The 21,123-nt window shown below is 37.9% G+C and overlaps 1 protein-coding gene across 2 annotated transcripts in view; it reads right to left on the bottom strand.

The window, feature by feature from the left end:
• Positions 1-20,204, bottom strand: part of Mybl1 (MYB proto-oncogene like 1) — a 37,521-nt gene extending 17,317 nt beyond the window's left edge. For both annotated transcript variants that reach the window (XM_021661385.2, XM_021661386.2), the window contains exons 1-8: positions 19,913-20,204; positions 11,706-11,811; positions 11,345-11,416; positions 8,816-8,908; positions 6,399-6,619; positions 3,983-4,157; positions 1,396-1,467; positions 119-223 (exon numbers count right to left, since the gene is read on the bottom strand). In XM_021661385.2, the coding sequence (XP_021517060.1) occupies positions 119-223; positions 1,396-1,467; positions 3,983-4,157; positions 6,399-6,619; positions 8,816-8,908; positions 11,345-11,416; positions 11,706-11,811; positions 19,913-19,932 (864 nt within the window). In that variant the 5' untranslated portion in view covers positions 19,933-20,204. The remainder of the gene's footprint in view (positions 1-118; positions 224-1,395; positions 1,468-3,982; positions 4,158-6,398; positions 6,620-8,815; positions 8,909-11,344; positions 11,417-11,705; positions 11,812-19,912) is intronic.
• Between the last annotated feature and the right edge of the window lie 919 nt (positions 20,205-21,123).

Below are 21,123 nucleotides of genomic sequence, written 5' to 3'. Positions count from 1 at the left end.
TAAATGGGAAAAGTGTTTGTATTGAAATGTGATGTCACAATGAAAACATTCTACAGCTAATAAAAAAACAAAAGCATTTACATGAAGGGCTCTAATAGCCAAATAGCTTATTCCTTACAGATGGAAGCCTTTTTCTTCTAACTTCATTCTCAGCTGACATAAGAAGCAACTCAAGTTCCTTTATTTTTTTTTCCTTATCAGGATCTTCATCAACAAAGGGCTGCTAAAATAAATTAAAGAAAAGAAAAACAGGCACGATCACAACTGCTTTAAAACAGTGTTTTCATTTTTAGTTTCTTCAAATGCAACCTTTGATAAAGCCTAATGCTACTAAATCCAAATGCTACTAACCTCTTAATGCTACTAAATCAATGTATCACAATTAATCTGGAATCTGAAATATGTTCAACTTTATTTTAAAATGGAAAAACTCAAATGTACAAAAAAATGACTATTTCGGGCATGGTAGTACACACCTGTGATTTCCCCTACTCTGGAAACAAGAGAAAGGATGTTTCAAGTTTTAAGCTATCCAAGGCTACAAGGTAACATCCTATCTCAACAAAGCAAAAAGAAAAAGAAAAAAAAACACAAGGGTAATAATATAGTTCAGTTAGTCATTTGCTTAGTATGCAAGAAGTCCTGGGCTAGTCTCCAGCAGCACCTAAAATCATGGAGGACAGCACACAGCTGTAATCCCACCACTAAGAAGGTGCAAATAGGCTGACTAAAAGTTCAAGGGTATCTTTAGCTACATACCAACTTCAAGGCCAGCGTGGGCTACTTGATATTGTTACAAAAACAAATGAACAAAAGAAAAAAAAACACATATTGCATTGTGTCAAAAATTCACATCTGGGATATTTTATTGTAATGTGTTTTATAAAATCCAGCAACTTTATGAATGATTTAAACTACAAAACTACACAAATTGCCATGCTGGTGGTGCTAATCACCTACTTTATATATTTCAGATCCATTTATATATTTCATTTAGTTTTATAATACTCAAAGTAAAAAATTTCCAGCAATGTTCTTTATCCTGGTTTAATAAAGAAAAGAATACTATACTATTCAAGATCTCAGTATATGTCAAAAGCTTTTTTTTAAGTGGAGGATGGGCACAGCATCTTCCTGTTCCAAACTTCGCAAGTGCTGGGGTCACAGCTCTATACATGTCACCAGGATTCCTCTGTTTTGCTTTTGGGTTTTTTTTGTTTTGTTTTTCATTTGTTTGACACTTGCTGTTTTTGCTTTTTGGGGTGTGTTTTATTCTGTAGCCCTGACTGACCCGATACAGCTTGCCTTAAACTGCAGCAATCCTCCTGCCTCATTTTAAAAACTGGAGTTACACATGATGACTTCCTTTGTGTTTTTGTTATGAATTGAACTTACCTGAATAAAGGCAGATGTCTGAACATGTTCAACACAATTGCCATCAGGTGATACATATTGATAACCTGGGATCTAAAACATAAGTAAAGCATTACTATATTACAGGTTATACAATTTTTTTTAATCCGATGGCACATGTCTTTAATGCCAGCACTCAGGAGGTAGAGGCAGGCAGATCTCTTTAAAATCTTAGGGCTAGATGGTGAGATCCTGTCTCAAAAACAAAAACAAAACACCTGGAGATTGGATATTGCCTAATAACTTTGAAATTCGTAACTACAAAAGCTTTAACTTAGTATCATCTGTCCTTAGAATCTACTGATAAAACCCTAAGCGTAGGAAATAACCTACATTATAGATTTGTATTTTTGTCTTTTGGTTTTGTGAGACAGGGTTTTATTATGTAGTCCAACCAGCCTGGAGCGAACTATATAGCCAGCGCTGGTCTCAAACTTCTGATCCTTCTGCCTCAACCTCCCCAGTGCTGAAATTACAGGTGTATGTCACCACACCTGGCTCTAAGCCTAGTTGTATCAGCCAATCAGTCTACCAACATTGCCTAACATATTTTTAAAAGTCAGCTTTGACAGTTACCCTATTGTCTACAGAAGACTATAGAATTGTGTCCCTACTGTAGCCACCACCTAATGTCAATCTCTAGGTATAAAGACGGCTTTTTCTGTTACTTATGTCTCAACAGACACTTTGACAATATACTATCATCTGCCTCATTTCTAAAACATTTATAATAAAAACTGTAAAGTTTATTTGAATTTAGTGGGCACTAACAAAATACCTGAGAAGTGCTTGTAAGAAATCTGCCAATCAAATACAAATAAGTATAATCTGTCTATTCTCTATAGGAGCCTACATGTGTCATCATCTAATATAGTCATTACACCCGAGCTCTACCCTAGAGCTCAGCTTTGACAATACTCCATTAGGACCACTTTTCACTCAACTTGCTAACTCCAATAAATTAGAAACTTATTTTTTCTCAAACTTTTCAATAAAAATCTGCCATGGTTCTTCAAACCAATGTATTTTTTTCTTCATGTCACACTTCATAAGAAAAATTACAATTTTCTTAATAGCTTAAATTTTAAATGTAGAAATCTTTCTAAATTATTATTTATGCAGACAATATGTAATATTGTCTGCATGTCTGCCTGAATGCCAGAAGATAGCACCAGATCTTGTTATAGATGGTGGTGAGACACTATGTGGTTACTAGGAACTAAACTCAGGACCTTTGGAAGAACAGCCAGTGCTCTTAACCTCTGAGCCATCTCTCTAGCCCCCGAAACAATTCAGAAAAATTTAAAAAGTATCCTTATCTTTCCAACATATTTTGGTTGATATTTTCAAACACTCCCTTGGCAATAGGTAATTTTTGAAATTATCTTTTTATAAGTCAAAAAACTTTACACGGTAATTTTTGTAAGAAGCAACACCTTGCAGCTTATGCTTCTGAAATCTAAAACTCTGAAGAAAATGTTCAAATAAAACATTAAAATCCTTAGGGTCGCTGGGTAGTGGTGATGCACACCTTTAATCTCAGCTCTCAGGAGGCAGAGGCAAGTGGATCTTTGTGAGTTCAAGAGCAGCCTGGTCTACAGATCAAGTTCTCGGACAGCCAGAGATACACAGAGAAACCCTGTCTGAAAAATAGAATAAAATAAATCCCTGAGGTCAAGTGTCAGCAGATAACTACACTATCATCCCATGTCTTCCTATTTATAAATTAAGATGTCTATTTGTAATTAATTATAAATTACTAATTTAAGTGGTTCTTTAAAAGCATGTCTAAAAAAACTTAGTAATGTTTATAAAAAGCAAAATGAAATAAAACCAGAAGCTCAGGAAGCAAACTTAGCACTGTGCCCAATTTTCTTTTGTTAGATACTACTTGGTCTCAACAGCTTATGTGAAAAGAACTAAGAATTATCTATTATAAATACCTAAGAAACAGGCAGACAGAAAAAGGGAAAGCAAGTCTTATGAAGACTCCTAAACAAATGTCTTACAGTGGGTAAATGCATGTTGTAAGGGACAAGACAGAGCTCACCTAGTTTTAACTTAGGTAACCTCTAATGAATCTGTCTGAAGGAAGGCTGAAATCAACCAAGTAAAGTGCTAAGTGGAACAAGATCAAAGATCAACTATTTACTGTTTCCCTCCAAAAACTTTAAATGATTTTTTTTTACTATTTCTCCTTTAAAATACTCTATACACACCCGTGAGGTAGGCAATACTACAATAACACAGAACAATGTTTGAGGAGAAACTACAGTAGATGTTAAAGTACATCTTTATGTCCACTGCACAATAACTGCCAAGAATTAAAGAGTACTGCTATATGTACCTACTGCATTTTTTAATGTGAAAATCACATATAAAAGAAAGCTTTTAAATAAAATTTATACTAAGATATGTCAAAATTATGTCTCACTTTTTCAGTTTGGAAATTTAAATGTCTGTGTCACTGCCTGATACAAATTTTACTTGTCCTAAAAACCAAGAACCTTTCCCAAATAGCAACTAAAGAAATTGTTTTTTAAATAAGAAAGATATTAAAAATATGTGCCTGAACAGGTATGTAAAACTGATTCTGGGTTTGCAAATGGTCCATAGTCGCACAAGGTTTGTGTTGAAGTTTTGATGAAGTTCGCTCTGATTTTATTCCATCTTGTAAGTAGCCCTCCTGCTCCACTTTTCTTCGCATCGTAGAATTCCAATGATTTTTGATAGAATTATCAGTCCTAAGAAATCAAAGTACATAATTTTAAAAGGAAAGGAATTCCACAAATTTTAACACTATCTAACTTGCACAAAATATATAAAGCATATTTTTTACAACTAATGAAATTAAGTATTTGGAAGGTCCCTGGTGTCATAGAACTTAAATTCTCACTGAAAGCATGGCAACGAGGAAGAAAGACCACAATTCACAAAATAAATAAGAAAGTTATCATTGCAATGTGGATAGCAAAAATAGGATGGGAAGTGAGTAAATGGGGTAATTTTGGTTAGGTGGCCCAGGAAGACCTCTAGTGAGATGAAAGTGAAGCCAAGATCTGAATGATGACAATGAATTAGCAGCACAAGAACAGAAAGAAAAAAAAAAAAAAAGTCAGGTATAGGATTATCAGCACCAAGTCTCAGTACCTGGAGGTTAAGGTAGCAGGATGAGGGAATTCAAGGCTAGCCTGGACAACATAGTAAGAACCTGTCTCAAAAACAAAACAGGAGAAAGAGCCTTCTACATAAAAGGCAAGTACAAAGGCCTCACACCAGGAAAAGAAACAAAGAATCATCAAAAACAAAACAAAACAAACAAAAAAAAAACAACCCAATGTTTTTTGAGATGGATATATAGCTCAGAGGTAAGGTGTTTATCTAGTGGTCTATCATGAGTAAGGTCCTGGGTTCAATCCAAGAAGTCCAAGAAGGAAGGAAGGGAGAGAGAGAAAAGGAAGACAGGGAGGGAGGGAAGGAAGGGTGGAAGGAGGGAGGGAGGGAGGGAGAGAGGAAGGGAGGGAGAGAGGGAGGGAGGGATGGAAGGACGGAGGGAGGAAAGAGAGAGGGAGAAAGAAAGAAAGAGAGAGAGAGAAAGAAAGAAAGAAAGAAAGAAAGAAAGAAAGAAAGAAAGAAAGAAAGAAAGAAAGAAAGAGATAACCTAGAACCCCTGCTCAGATGTAGCCCTTGGCAGCTCAGTGTCCAAGAGGGTTCCCTAATAATGGGAACAGGGACTGCCTGACATGAACTCAGTGGCTTGCTCTTTGATCACCTCCCCTGATGGGGGAGCAGCCTTACCAGGCCACTGAGGAAGACAGTGCAGCCAGTCCTGATGAGACCTGATTGACTAGGATCAGATGAAGGGGAAGATGTCCTCCCCTAAATGGACTGGGGGAGGGACATGGGTGGAAAAGAGGGAGGGAGAGAAGGATTGGGAGGAGAGGAGGGAGGGAGCTACAGTTGGGATACAAAGTGAATAAACTGTAATTAATAATAAAATAAATTTTTAAAAAAGGAAGGGGAAAGGAAGGAAGGAAGGAAAGAAACAAATTACAGATTCCAAGTATCTTTACCATTTCTTAGAATATTATACTTTTTTACTCAAGGCTCTTTTTATAAAGATGAACCTAGAACTATTTGTAGTATAAAGTCCATTCTGCATAAAATATACACTTACTAAAAGCCACTATGCTAAAGCACTCAGCGAGGTTCTACACAAAGAATAAAAGTACATAGAATAGTGAACATATGTCACAAGTTCGCAGCCCGTGGTTAATGGGCTGATATATATCTATATATAGTGTCCTAATTTCCTATGACAAAGACAATAATGTTTCCTTTACCTATTTCGAAAGTATACAAAGATTAAGAAGGAATGCACATAAAAGCATATTAGTTACTATAAAGCACTACATAGAGATTATAGCTACTAAGCATGAGGATATATATGAGATCAAAAGTTCCCCAGGTAAGATCTACAGCACTAGGAACTGTCAGAACATACATGAACAGTACAATTGAGAGTGCACTTAGCACATCACTGCCTTTGAGGAAAATGCTATATTTCAGTTACATGAACATATATATTATTTCCACAGATTGAGGAATACCATAATTAAGAACTGAATTTTCCACAATAATTTACTTCAACCAGTGTATTTGTAATCACTAGCCTTGTGCATAGTATCTATTGTGAAAAAGATCACTAATTTAGATTTCATTTCATTTGCTTGTGCAAAGCTCTGCCACCTGGCAATGATACATAAACATGACTTGTGGAGTAGATGAAATGTTTACACAATAACTTAAAGGTCTTATCATTTTATTGTACAATTCCTTACTGTAGAATTTAATATAAATGGACCCAAATGGTTGCTTATATTATGCAGTCTAAATTTGAATTACAAATAAAAAAGGGAGCTTGCAAATATGTTCAATAGCAAGGTGGTAAAGATCATGTTAAAGTGTAGAACTTGTATCAGCACCTTCCAGGAAGTAATTTTGCAATCTCTGCCCAACGGTTTCCCAGCCGCTTGTGTGCTTCGTATATGATCCTGTCTTCTTCTTCCGTCCAAGAAGATTTCTTTACTTCGGGGTTCAGGTGATTGTGCCATCTTTCTCTGCACTGCTTACCTATTCTTCCTTTTAAATGTTTTGCAATTAAAGACCACCTTTTTGGTCCATATTTCTGAACTAATTCAATAACCTAAAAAATAAAACCAAAGGTTGAAAAAACATTACCAGGAGAGAATTTTAAGATGTAACTGAAGTATGTCAAGGCTGGAGTAGTCATATGACTTTATATATGATATAGATATTTATATAGGAAAGATCTATAATTACTGACTTTTCATTTCCTCCATCAAGTTGAAAAAATACAATTTGTATATTTTTCCTAAACCTTGTTTTTAGTTTAACTGAAATTAGAACAGTTCATCTCCTCAGCCCAACTTTACTCTGATCCAGTGTCAAATATCCATCATAAACATTCTATATTGGTGAATTAATTAAATTTAGCATATATCAATATCTGTATCTACTTGCAATATTTTTAAAAATAAAATTTAAAGGCTAAATGTAAAGTTTTGGTCATTTATTTTTGGTTTTTCTTTTTCTCCCCAGTACTAGGTGTATTTAACAAATGCTCTACCATTGAATTATATTCCCAGCCTGCCTCTTATTTCTGTTTTGAGACAGGGTCTCACTAAGTTACCCAGGCAGCCCTTTAACTTGCAATGCCCTATCTAGACCTACTGAGTAGATAGAATTATAGCCAATGCAACAGGCCCAGCTATTAAATATCTATTTTAAAAAGCCCCTACATTGTTTTATTTACTCATATTTATCTATTATCATTTGCATATTTATGATGTGTAAGTATGAGCATAGGCATGTACAAACCACGGTGACTGTGTGAGAGGACAATTTTCACTAGGCAGTTCTCTCCTTCCACTGTGAATTCAGGGTTTGAACTAAAGTTGTGCTTTCACAGCAAACTACAGGAGCTTTTAGCAGTGGAGCCATCTCCCCAGCCCCAGATCACACATTTCAAAACCTATCATTGGCCATTAAGAAAAGTCAGACTAGAGGCGATCCACCCAGCACTGATGGAAACAGATGCAGAGACCTACAACCAAACATTGGGGTGGAGTGAAGGGAGTCTTGTGGAAGAGAGGGAGAGAGAGAGAGAGAGAGAGAGAGAGAAGAAAGAAACAAACAAAGAAAAAAAAGTCAGATTAGTCCTGGGCCTTGTGAAGTAAACTTCTGCTTATTTGCTCTTATGAGTATTCTACGAGTATATTAGCAACAGGCAAACTAAGCGCATAAATTAAAGAGCAATTCCTAGTGGAGGGCAGATGCTTCTATTCTTCAACAATTTTTACTGGCTTTTTATCATAAACCCTCTGGAAACAGGATGTCCTGACATTTATCTAATAATCGTGGGGTTCATTTAAGGCCAAGAGAAAAAAATTAAGAACAACTTTTTTACGTATGAAGTTATTAAGTGTAAAAATAAAATTAAAATCTATTTTTAATATTAATTAAAACTATGCCTTAAATGTTGTTAAAGTAAAGTTTAAATAAAGCATTCTTCCTTTTGTAAGTGAATCTCTCAAAAAGGATTGTATTTATTATAAATAATTTCACTCATCCTTGCGCTGGGGTGGAAAAAGCTGTATTTCAAGACATTCAACATTCAATTCTTATGAACACAAGCCTCTAAAGAACAGTACCAAGTAACTTAAAGTGAGAGCTGAGAAGATGATTCAGTTGTTAAAGTGCTTCCCTTGCAAGCATGAAAACCATCCCCAGAATTCCATCCCCAGGAACCACATTTTTAAAAGCTGGGCATAGTGGCATGCACTTGCAATCCCAGCATTAGGGAGGCAGAAGGGCAGACCCATGATGCTCAGAGGCTCGCCAACCTACCACTACTGGAAAGCTTAAGGTTAATGACTATTTCATAAAAACTGGAGAATGACACTGTCTTGGGGAATACCACCACCTAATGTAGTCCTCGAGCCGCCTCATGTATGTTCACAAGTCATGTATGTCCACCTCCAACACTAGCATACATGTACACTTAATCACACACTTAAATTTTATGTGTTACAGCATGTTAATAAGAAAATAAATCTAATCCACCTGCACAGTGAACATAAAGAATATGAACATGAGGCAAGGAATTGCTCAATGGCACTTGCCATTAAGTCCGATGAGCTGTGTTTGACCCCTGAGATCCAAACAGTAGTTGGAAGGAGAGAACTAGCTCCCACGAATTATCCTTTGACCTCCACAGGTAAGCTATGCTATGAGCATGCATGCATGAACACACATGTGTCCAAATACATGCACACAAATTAATACTTAAAAGTTTTTCAAAAGAATATGAACGTATTACCCTCTGATCTTCTTCCTTAGTCCAAGGACCCTTTATCAATTCTGGATTTAAAACCTTCTGCCATCGATGTTGGCACTGAAAATCGGAACGATTCTGAAAGAATTCGGACAAATTTATTGTTAAATAAATGTCTTCCAAAAAGCAAATTAACCCAAATTTAAGTATACCCACATGAACAAAATATGAATCAATAATATATTCACACCAAACTTTTACATGCAATATTTATTTTACATGCCTAAAATCCCAGTTCTGTTCTTTTAATAATCACAGGGTTAGGCTACAAATTAAAAATAACACATTTGAAATTAAAGTATATACCTCTATATTATCCTTTATAACACAGCAAGCAGCAAGACATACTCCATAAAAAAATTGATCCAGAACTGAGAAATAAGTGACAGTAGGCATCGAAGCAGATATAAAACTTCAAACAGAGCAGCTCAAATTCACATAGTACAAGTTAAAAAACAAAAACAAAAACATAAAGGCTCAGAGAGGCAGAGGCAGGCAGATCTCTGTGAGTTTGTGGCAAGCCTGGTCTACAAAGTTGAGTCCAGGATAGCCAAGACTACACAGAGAAACCCCGTCTCAAAAACAAACAAATAAACAAAAAGCCTAAAGGTATCACTAGTGTTAAAAGCATATTTATTTATAAGTGGCACCCTCTAAATTATTAATCAAACATAAAATGTTTTTATAGAAGCATTATAGTTCAATTAAGTAGGTTAATGGTTAATACAGCTCTGAGGCAGAGTGCTCAACTAGCATGCACAAGGCCCCAGGTTCAATCACACACAAGAAATGAAACAGCTTCAACTCCAAAAGTGATAAAATGAAGCCTTTTTTTAATCTGTTCATGACCAAGTATCTACAAAGTAATTCTAAGATAACAATAAATAATAATACCTACTATTTCCTTACCAATATACAACCTACAAAATTATCTATTCATATACCAGACTCTAGAAAACCTAAAAATAAATATAATGGATGCATAAAAATGTCTTCGCTATTAATGCCTTTGTACCATAAGACTTCATTACTTTTATTTAAACTAAGCTTTTTTATGTATGGCTTCCATCTATCTAGGCTGATGCATTTCAAGCTACTTCTTTCTTCAAAAACAACTTTCATATAATCTTGTATCAATTCTATGTCCAATCTAGTGTACTAATTTCCAACTTAGCTTGCTTTTATTGAACACGTGTTAAATGACAGAAAGTATGCCAACCTTCTTATACCTGTAATTCTCACAATACTACAGAAGCAAGTAGCTGAAGGCCAAAGAGGTTAAGAAATTTTTCTAAATTAACAGAGCTGACATTTGAATACAGTTTAGACTAACTTCACAATCTATTTTCCTCCCATTATTTGACCTTAATTTTCAGGTTATACTGAGAGATTCTATGATTATATGGGGGGGGGGGAACTACAGGTAACATTGTTTCTAAAACCAAATTTAAAATATGGGTAATTCTAACTACCCACAATGCTCTGAAAAACAAATAAGTACATGCAAAACTATTTCCATAATCTATAAATTACAAGCCAATTAATATGTAAATATTGGTATGATGAACAAGCATAATTTAAAATAAATACATAAATAGCCAGGTGTGGTAATGCACACCTTTAATCTTATCACTCAGGAGAAAGAAGCAAGCAGATACCTATGGGTTTGAGGCTAGCCAGGACTACAAAGTAAGACTTTATCTCAAAAAAAAAAAATCAATAAAAATACTTAAAAACATACGAATTAGATAATAAACCTAACAATTTTTTCTTGATTTTATTGGGTAGCTGTCAAAATGTTTTAATAGTAAAATTCTTTCAAAATATTTTAACATATATCACAGTTAAGGTCAGTCATAAAGTAATTGCCTCAATTTGCAAGGCCCTAGATTCAATTTCCAACATATAAAAAAATAAAACCATTTATCACAAATATTTGTGAAGTCCTACCCAAACTTAATGCCATTTTTGTTTTATAGTAATAGTCCTTTCGGGCCCCTGGATAAATGCTTCCAGGCTGAGTATCTGTTATTCAAAATTCTTGAGACTAAAAATATTTCAGATTTCAGGTTTTTTGGGATTTGGAAATATTTACATATATATAAACTGATATATCTTAGAGATGGGACATATTTATAGATGAAACTCATTTATGCTTTATATCTACCTTATACACATAATCTAATAATTTTATACATTTAAGTACACCTGGCATTTTTACTGTGACATATTATACTAGGTCATGTATAAAACATTCGACTGTGGCTCTATGTCAGTACTCAAAAAGTTTTGAGTTTTGAAGCACTTCAGATTTCAGATTTTTGGATTTAAAGTACTCAACCTGTACTAGAAAAGTGTTTTCTAAATCATTAGCAAACAACTACAAACATGCCAGAAAAAAAAATTTAACCAGATATTTTAAAGAATGAAAACACATTTCTAAAAACCAGAAGATGTAACCCAATGCATTAAGTAAGATGTTGTTACAGAAATGCAACTTCACATCTCACTTACTTGAAGATGACTAGCAATTAGAGTCCAATCATCAGTTCCATGTTGTTCAACCAACTTCTTTAACTTGTCATCCTGTTAAGAGAGGCATAAAAGTTAGAATCTTTCCTCAACTCCTAGTATGCAGAAGACATTCTCATCCTCAAGTCATATTTTGTTTTCATTTTGAGAACTAGTCACTATTACACAAATTCCAAACTGTTTCAGGCAATCCCAAAATCAACCATTCATGTCACTTACTGAGTTTTTAAAAAGAATGCACAAGTAAATTGATTTTTCCTCACATTGTTTTTATAATTCCTTTCATAATTATAACAGTATTAATTAATAAATATGAGATTCATAAATCTTGCCAGGTAACTACCTCATCTCTTGTCCACTTTACTCTGTTCCAGAGTTTTTTCAGTCCTTTTTGCTGAGGTACTTCATAATCATGATCAGCGTATTGAAGGTCATCATCCTCGTCCTCACTACAAAACAATGAATGTGTACGCTCAAGAATTTTACTTAAATTATTTAATTCAAACAGAGTCTGTATATGCAGGCATGCCTACAGAAGCTATTCAGAATAAACCATACAGTCTCAACATTAATCAAAGAATAAAAAAATCAAGTCTTAAAAAGGAAGATGGGAACAGACATGGTACTGGAATACATGTAACATCAAAAAAAGAAACTATATGGGAAACAATGGGGCCCTATGAGACAGGATGAGTAAAGGCAAATCAGCAAGCTATGGGTTCAGCAAGACAGTCTCCAAAAATAAATTGGTCTGTACTGAGGAAAACAAGATTGTCTTCTGGCTGCCACAAGCACATGCACACATGTGCGTGTACACACACACACACACACACACACACACACATATACAAACACGAGAGAGAGTGATAGAGAATAAAATTAAAAAATAATAATTGAGGCCATGAGATGATCCAAAATATTGATGTACTGAGGGCAAATAAAATCAGAGCTTGAGTTTTTGTGGGAAGAGGGTGGAAGCGAGGGGGGGGAGGGAGGGATGGAAGAAGGGAGGGAGGGAGGAAGGGAGGGAGGGAAGAAGGAAGGAAGGAAGGAAGGAAGGAAGGAAGGAAGGAAGGAAGGAAGGAAGGAAGGAAGGAGGAGGAATTTACAGAATGAAGCCCCTCCCCAGAGAGGCACATCTCCTTGATAATCTAAATTAGATGGCACTGAGTAGCCAGAGCAATGAGTAACTGAAAACAATGCTCTCTAAATGTAGTTAAAACTTTTCAAGCACTAACAGTATGACAGCCTATGAAATTTCCCTCTTAAAACTTCGCACTGGGCTAGAGAGAGCCTTTAGGGGTTAAGCACACTTGCAGATCTTACAGAAGGCCTGGGTTTGGTTTCCAGTACCCACACAGTGGCTCACAACCACCTATTTCACCCTTTTCTGGCCTCCTCCGGCACTAGGCACACACATGGTTCACATATATTCATGCAAGCAAACACTCATACGCATAAAAAATTATTTTAAAGAAATCTTGCTAGGCATGATGGCACAGGTCTTTAATCTCAGCACTCAGGAGGCAGAAGCAGGTGGATCTCTACTTGAGGCCAGCCTGGTCTAAACAGGAAGTTCTCTAGACCAGCTGTAGCTACACAGTAAGACCTTATCTAAAAATTTTTAAGTAAATCATTAAAATAAAACAAACTCCACAACTATTAGAAAGGAATATTACTACTATTGCCATTTCCTAGAGTTAAAAAACTTGAAAAGTAACTAAGAAAAGTAACTTTGGGCTAGGGAGATGGCTCAGTGTTTAAGAGCACTGACTGCTCTTCCAGAGGACCTGGGTTCAATTCCCAGCACCTACCTGGCAGCTCACAACTGTCTGTAACTCCAATATCTGGCACCTTCACACAGACATACATGCAGGTAAAACATTAACGCATATAAAGTAAATTTCAAAAAAGAAGAAAACTAAGTTCTTCCTAAAGTCGCACCAAATATGCATATGACTTCTAAAGTTCAATATTCAACCACTTTACTATATAGAACACAGTGGAAAAATGAGAAAAGCATACGAAGAAGCTGGGATTAGCCAAGACAAACCTCAAATACATTCTGAAATAAGAACATGACTCAAGTTATAACACTATAACCCTAAACACACTAACCTCTTGGGTCTGTTACCTACCTTTAAGAAAAGGGGATTCAGTATTATGTGACTAGATTGTCTAACAGTAGTCAAAATTATTTTTTGCCTTACTAAAGAATTCAACTCCTAAAAATTCATTCTGATTCCAAGTATCAAGTCTGAAGATTTGACTAATTTAGTGCAATATACAAATGACTTTTAATATCTAAGTGTAGTACACAAACTCAATCTTACAAAAATTAAAAATTAAGCTCTAGATTTTATACACACATACACACACCCTTTATAGGAACCTCTAATTTCCTCTGACTTGTCAAATCCATTTGACAAAATTCTTCATATTTGAGCAGACCAAACAGCAAAATTATCTAGACTATTTGCTATGATTCCTATATTGCAACAATAATCTGTTAGCCCTTAGTATTGTTGTCAAACTATGCCTCAAATCAACACACAGATTTAATTAAAGAAAGTACCTATTATTAGAGGCCAAAATCAATGATCAGAAATATGGGATTAACCAACACACAATAGCATGGAAATGCTTCAAAATTTAGTGATTTCAAATTTCTTTTACAGAATATCCGTTCTTTCCCCCCACTCAGATACAGGGTTTCTCTGTGTAGCCTGGCTGTCCTGGACTCATTTTGTAGACCACACTGGCCTTGAACTCACAGAGACCCACCTGCCTCTACCTCCCGGAGTGCTGAGATTACAGGCGTGCACTACCTCCATCTTTCTTAATACTCATCACATCTGCCAACCTTCCCAACAAAAGAGTAAGTTCACAGACCATCATTACCGCGTTTACCTCCAAAAACCAAGCACAGTACCTGTCATTCAAATATTTGTAAAATCTTTCTTTTCCTTTAACAGCTTTATACTCCAAAATTTGTGGTATTCCATTTCAGCCCATCTAAAATGTCTGACTTCCTCAATACCAGTGCAACCTCAAAGGAAATACAAGAAGGAAAAAACAACAAAACAAACAAAAACTCTAGAGCAATGCTTCTCAACCTGTGGATTGTGACCCCCTTTGGGTTGTGTATCAGATATTTATATCACAACTCATAAAAGTACCAAAATTATAACTATGGAGTAATAATGAAATAATTTTATGATTGGGTCACCACACATAAGGAAATGAATTAAAGGGTTGCAGCATTAGGAAGATTGAGAACCAATGCTATGGAAGGATAGGGAAGACATTCTCATTTGCTAAAACCCAATGAACCACCAAATGGTAGAATTTTAAGAAGCAGAACCTGCTAAAACAAATTTTTTAAGCGTAATTCAGTCAGCACACAAGGGGTTGATTGAGGGTTTCTACAATCTGGCCTAAGCTTTCCTAGAAATTCCCCAACAACATTCTGACCCCCAGAAAAACTTGTCAGGTATACTTCTCACAATTTCTCTTTGTCCTCATTCCCCTCTGGTCCCAAGAGCTTCCATCACAGCACATTCAAAACTATTTTTTTTAACTAAGTTATCTCTATGCCAAACTAATTTTAACTTAGAAATGTGCTTGCTTAGATCACTAATAAATCATAAAAATGCCTATACCACATCTTGTCTGTATAAAAGCCACCTTAAAATTCTTATATTTTAAGATATGAGTTATAAAAGTGTTACTTTGATCAAAAAGACTAGTCACCAAGGAGTAATATTTCTAAAACCTTGTTCACTTTAAAACTCTGCTCTTGCTGGGCATGGTGGCACATGCCTTTAATCCCAGTGCTCAGAGAGACAGAGGGAGGTGGATCACTGTGAGTTCAAGGCCAGCCTGGTCTACAAAGTGAGCCCAGAACAGCCATGGCTACCCAGAGAAACCCTGTCTCAAAAACCTAAATAAATAAATAAATAAATAAATGAAGCTTCTGCTCTTTAACTTCTGACTGCATACTTTGTGAGGAATTTCTATTTCTACATGAGGTTGTATTCTGTTTTTCACTTAGCATGTCCATCAATTTCACAGTAAGCTCCATAGTCCACTCAGCATTCAGGAAGCTGGGTGAGTCAGTGAGGGAAAGGACAAGGTAGAATTCTTGGAATCATCTCTGCCACTGGGACTTTCCTAGCATTTAACTAATCTACCTTTTAATTTTAGCTTAAACTCTTTGTGCACAGGCTTCTTTTTGTGCTCAGAGATGAGTGTTGAACTCAGAGCCTTCATCTGTACTTGGCAAGCATCATACCATGCAGCTACATCTCTAGCCCCAAGTTATTTCTATGTGCACTTGATTGATGAAAACAGGACACAATTTCTAGTAACATAACAAAGAAGCCTAGAAACGTATCAGTTTTACTATCTATAACAAGAAGATGCCTAAGGATGTTTATAAATTACTAAGAAGAAAAGGGAAGGGCTTGGGCCAGCAAGATGATTCAGAGACAGTTGTGCAGGCTTGACAACCTAAGTTTGATCTCCAGGACCCACATGATAGAAAGAGAGACTTGACTCCTGAAGGCAGTTCTCTTACCTCAGCACAAGAGCCCCTGCACATGCTTACATGCACACAAACACACATTAGCATATACATACACATAAAAAATTCTCAATACATAAGCATATTATGTTCAAGTGGAAAATGGTTTACAGGTAAACAAAGTAATAGGGATGACTATGAAACAACAAAAAGAAGCACAAAATATCTGTAACATGTTAGAATATAAGCTAATAGGATACGATAGTCATGATTTTACTTGTGAATCAATACACAAAATTATACTTGGTTTTTAAAATAAAACATTTGGAAGAAGTACAAAATAACAGACAACCTAATAAAGACGAATTAAACAAACAAAGAATATAATTTACTTTTACTGAAAAAGTAACCTCTGGTTTGAAATTAAAGAATTTGCCCTAGTAAAACTGCTTCAATTTGATCACATTTTTTAACTCAAATTTCCTCAAGTCTTAAATATTTATAATAATAATAATAATAATAAAACACGGCTGGTCATAGTGGCTCAGATCTGTTATCCCAACACTTGAGAGACTGAGTCTGGAGGATTTTCATGAATTCAAGTCTAGCCCAGGCTACATAGTAAGATGGTGATTTTGAGGCTTTAAGGCTCTTCAGTACTACAGAGTGAGACCCTGTCTTTAAAAAGAGAGAGAGACAGACAGAAAGAAATAGAAAAAACTTTGTTATGCTTCTTGAGGTCACTGCAACTGAATGTTTATTTTCAGTTCCACTGCACTCAAAAATTATATTTACCAAGCTGATTTAACAAAGTGAAATCAGGCCACCCAGTGGTTAATATGCTGTACTGCATGCCTGAATATCGGCTTCCACCTCCAGACTGCAAACTAGCCTTATTAGAGTAAGACAGGTTTGACTTCAAATAATCTAGACCATTGCTATCACAAACACTGAAATAAAGACTGAAAAGAATTCTATATAGTTATCCATAAACAAAAACAATAGACAATATTTCTAATTATTTTAAAGTATGTATATTTTTTTTAAAAAAAGGAAGGTTACAAAAGTCCTCAAAATACCATACACATTAAAACTATAAGCTACCTTACAGACTAGAGTCCAAACCCCTTATATTAACAAATAAAAACTAAAAATTATATCTGCTTTCCCAAAATAGTATTGCTAGTTAAAGACAGAGCTGGCTAAATAATCCTTTCTCATAGTTTTGTATTCATTCCCTCCACTCATGTTTCTAGAAACAACAGTAATGGTCTCACACACATACACAAATGCACGTACACCATTAAGGAAAAAACTTCCTATGCAGAATCTAGCTTTCATCTCATCATTTTCATTTAATCATCAGTCATCTTAAGTTATATTTATAATACCTTAATCTGCACCTAGTAAGTAGACTTTGCAGCATCAGAATTATTGTGAATTTATTTTTAAGCATTCAATTAGCTTTTAAAAACTAAACTGGAACAGAAAAGATGACTCAGCAGGTTTTTTCTGCCAAGCCTGTCAACCAGAGTTTGAGTTTGAACCTCAGGACAACCATGGCAGAAAAAGTGAACTAATTCCAGATAACTGTCTTTCAGCTGGCACACCTTGGCATAAGTGCATGCACGAGCGCACACACACACACACACACACACACAAAGATTAAAAAAAAAATTATGTACTAAAATACAACTACAGCTACTTTTACATGAAATGCTTTAAAAATCAAATAATGCTGTTAAAAGATGTCCTAATATAAGAATTAGCTGTAAATTGTGTCATTAAAATCCCCATTGGGTTCTTAAACTATTTTAAATCACAAAACTACATCACCTTTTTCTATATGTAAATCTCAGTGACAAATTCTGCAGCTACTAAAAAAACTAAAAATAACCAACATCATTTGGTTATTTCAAACTTAGGGTAAACATTTTCTGCTCTTAGCTGTTTTGGGTTTTGTTTTTGTTTTTCAAATCACACAGAAAAATGTCTTACAATATTTATGCCTGTATCCTTATGCAAAACTGGAGGTCTCTGTTTCTCTATTATAAATTGAATTTATATACTAAGATTCTTAGCCAAAAGAAGACTAGAGTGCCCAATGAATAAGTTATTTCACCCTCAAATACCTCACGTTATATTATCTTCTAATATGCATGAGTCATATTTAAATATACAAAAAATTAACAGCACATGGAACTCACTGAATAAAACCCGAAGAAACACACCAGAGGTGGTTTTTTCCCACCACATCCTCTATTCTCCCAGAGAAGTATAGTTTCACTGCAGTACAATTACTCTGGACTTATTAGAACTCTTTACACCATCCTATATTGTTTCAATTAACTTACACATCTGGCAAAAAATAAAAGTCAACAGTATAATTAATGTTTAGAAGTCAAACTCAAAATACTGTTAATAAAATAATTTATAATAAGCAATTATTAAGCCATTTCTCCTTAGCCTACTATTAGAAAACAAGATCAACTGTGACATGAAAAGGCAAAAAAAAAAAAAAATTGAGAGAAGAATCTGACATTCATCTACCAATGTCTAGCAATAGCTTTTAATTAAATGACAGAATTAGCCAAGACACTGTTTCAAGGAAGATTAACACTAATTCTAAGTAGATAATGGCATATTAACTCATCACTTTGCATCATTTAAAAACATTGTTAGACTTCAAAATTCAAAAAGCCTAAAGCTGTACCACAGCGCCTTATTTATTTTTTTTTTTTTTGCCTTATTTATTTTTAAATCTGCATGTTTTCCAAAGATGAGAATGTTATGTCCTTGAACTTGTAGATCAGCAGTTCTTACCTGCATGGTCCTGTTTCCATCCCCCAAAAGATAAGTGGCACCATCTGTAGACACTTTTGGTTGTCCCGACTGTGGGAAAAGGGGCTACTGTCTTCTACTGAGTAGAGGTACTGATGCTGCTAAAAATCCTACAACTATCTAATCCAAAATGATAATAGTGCCAGGTCAGTGTGCCTGCAGGTGATTGCACATTTGTTCCACTTCAGTGTTCAATCTATTCTGTAGCTGCTACATAAAGTTATTCGGCCATAATTAAATTTGTGTTGTTATCTGTAGAACCAACTTACATACAGCAGATGCTTAATAAATGAATAAAGCAAAGTATTTTTGTGTAATTATTGTAAAGCCAAATCTGCAATGAATGACTCTCAATACTAAATTTCAACGCAGGAAATACAACTCTTAAGATTTTTGAGGCTTTAGATTTAGATAAATGGAAGTATTTGGAAAATACTTTTCAGGTTTCCTTAATACTGAAAATCGAGACACTAAATTTTTGTCATCTGATTATTCTACACAATTTAGGAGTGATTATTAAACAGCTGCATAAAATAAAAGTTGTGCCTAAAGACATTCTAGCACATCTTTCAACAACAACAATGAAACTGTGTCCTGTACAACACAGATACATTCAGGATCCAAAGCGAACGCTTGGAATACAAAGTAACTAAAGCACACAGTTAAGATCGAGTTTACCGGAGGGTAACAAGGTAACAATCTTCTCAGAAGGTACCCAGAACCTCACAACAGCAGTATGGGGGGTGACAGAAGAGATTTAGCAGGCCCCCTTCTCCAAAGGACTTCTCTCAGAACGCCGCCTGCCCAGGTTTGTCAAGGAGAGCGTGTTTTGATTTGGCACGGTAAGTCGGAGGAGTGAACCCCAGTTTCTAGTCATCCAGGCGAAGGCAACCACTTCCCCCGGCGTGGCGTATCCCCCCTCAAAGTGCGCAAAGTTACCCGGCAAGAAACCTCCCCGTAAGTTGGAGGGGTTGGGAGCCCGGGGTTAGCGCCCTCCACGCAGCGGTCCTGCCTCTTCCTCTCGTGATGGATGCGCTCCGGCCAGCGCGGCCGAAGGGGGTGTGGGGCAGCGGGAAGGAAAACCTATGCCCAGGCCGAGAGGGCCTGGTGGGGGACCGGCCGGCGAGGATCGGCAGCCGGGGCGACGGGGCCGCTAGGCCCGGGCCGAGGGGGAGGGCACCCACCTGCGCGACCTCTTCGCCATCCTTCAAGTACCGCATAGGCGCGGGCTGGGCGGGGACGCGGGGCCAGCCTCCTCCAGCCTCGGGCGGATGCTCCCTTCTCCACGACCCTCCCGCCGCTCCCCCCAGCTCCTTCCCTCGGGGGGCCGAAGAGCGGAACGCAGGCCCCGTCAGGCGGGGGTCCGGCGGGACTGCGGGACCGAGGGGCGCGCCGAGACCCGCTGCTCCTAGCCGCGGCCGGGCCCGGTTCGGGATGCCCTGGACATGTCAGGAGGCGTGCTCCCGCCCTCCGCCCGCCCCCGCCGCCGCCTCCGCCTCCGCCTCGGAGCCGCCGGCCCTGCGCCGCTGGGTCACGGGCGCCGACCCCCGCCCTCTCCCCGCAGCGAGTTGCTCTGCAGCACTCGCAGCCTCCTGCAGGGTTTTGTCCGCACCGCCGAATCTCGCGCCCAGCCTCCCTCAGGAGCCGCCGTTTGAATCTGCGCACGCGGCCCCGAACCTCATTGGCTGGGGCGGCGGCGCGCGGGGCGGGGGCGGGGCCGGGGCGGGGAGCGCGCGCGCGCCCGAGGGCGGGGCCGGCGGTGCTGGAAGCCCGGACTGGAACTCGCGGGAGTCGTGGGGCGTGGTGGGGGCGGGGCGGGGGGCGGAGGCGCCCACGGAGCCCGAGGGAGGCGCGTAGGCCCGGCTCGCGGGCCCGAGGTGACAGGACCCGGAACGCTGCCCGAGCCTCCGCGGCGGCGGGGGGCGCGCGGAGCTTGCCGGGAAGGAGAGTTTCTGCCCTCCGGGGCGTGGGCCGGAAGAGGCTCCGGGACCGGTCCCGCCAGCTGCGGAGGGCTCCCGGGCCCGGGTGGACGTGGCGGGCGCCGCGAACCTCTCCACTCAGGTGCGGTCTTCCCCTTGGCCTCGCAGCCGGGAAATTGGCGCCGCCGTTATTTTTTTAAGCACCCGTGAGCTAGCTTTACTCAGAGGTGACAAAGAAAAGTGCGCCAGGGTGCCCTGTGGTCGTCTCGCTCGTTTTCCCCCAAGAGGAGTAGAAGTGTGACAAGGGGGAGACGTCGTTATCTGGAGACTCGCGTGGAACGGGAAAGGGCTGGTGATAGTGCTCCAGAAGCTTCACCACGTACTCCAAAGGGGGCGGGATGCTCTGCGCGCCGGACGAGCCCGGAGCCTGGGAACCACCGCGCCTGAAAACGGGAGTGACAGAATTTGCATAGGGA

The sequence above is a fragment of the Meriones unguiculatus genome, chromosome 6, assembly GCF_030254825.1.
Source record: "Meriones unguiculatus strain TT.TT164.6M chromosome 6, Bangor_MerUng_6.1, whole genome shotgun sequence".
Lineage (NCBI taxonomy): Eukaryota > Metazoa > Chordata > Mammalia > Rodentia > Muridae > Meriones > Meriones unguiculatus.
This window is presented reverse-complemented; position numbering and strand designations above follow the sequence as displayed.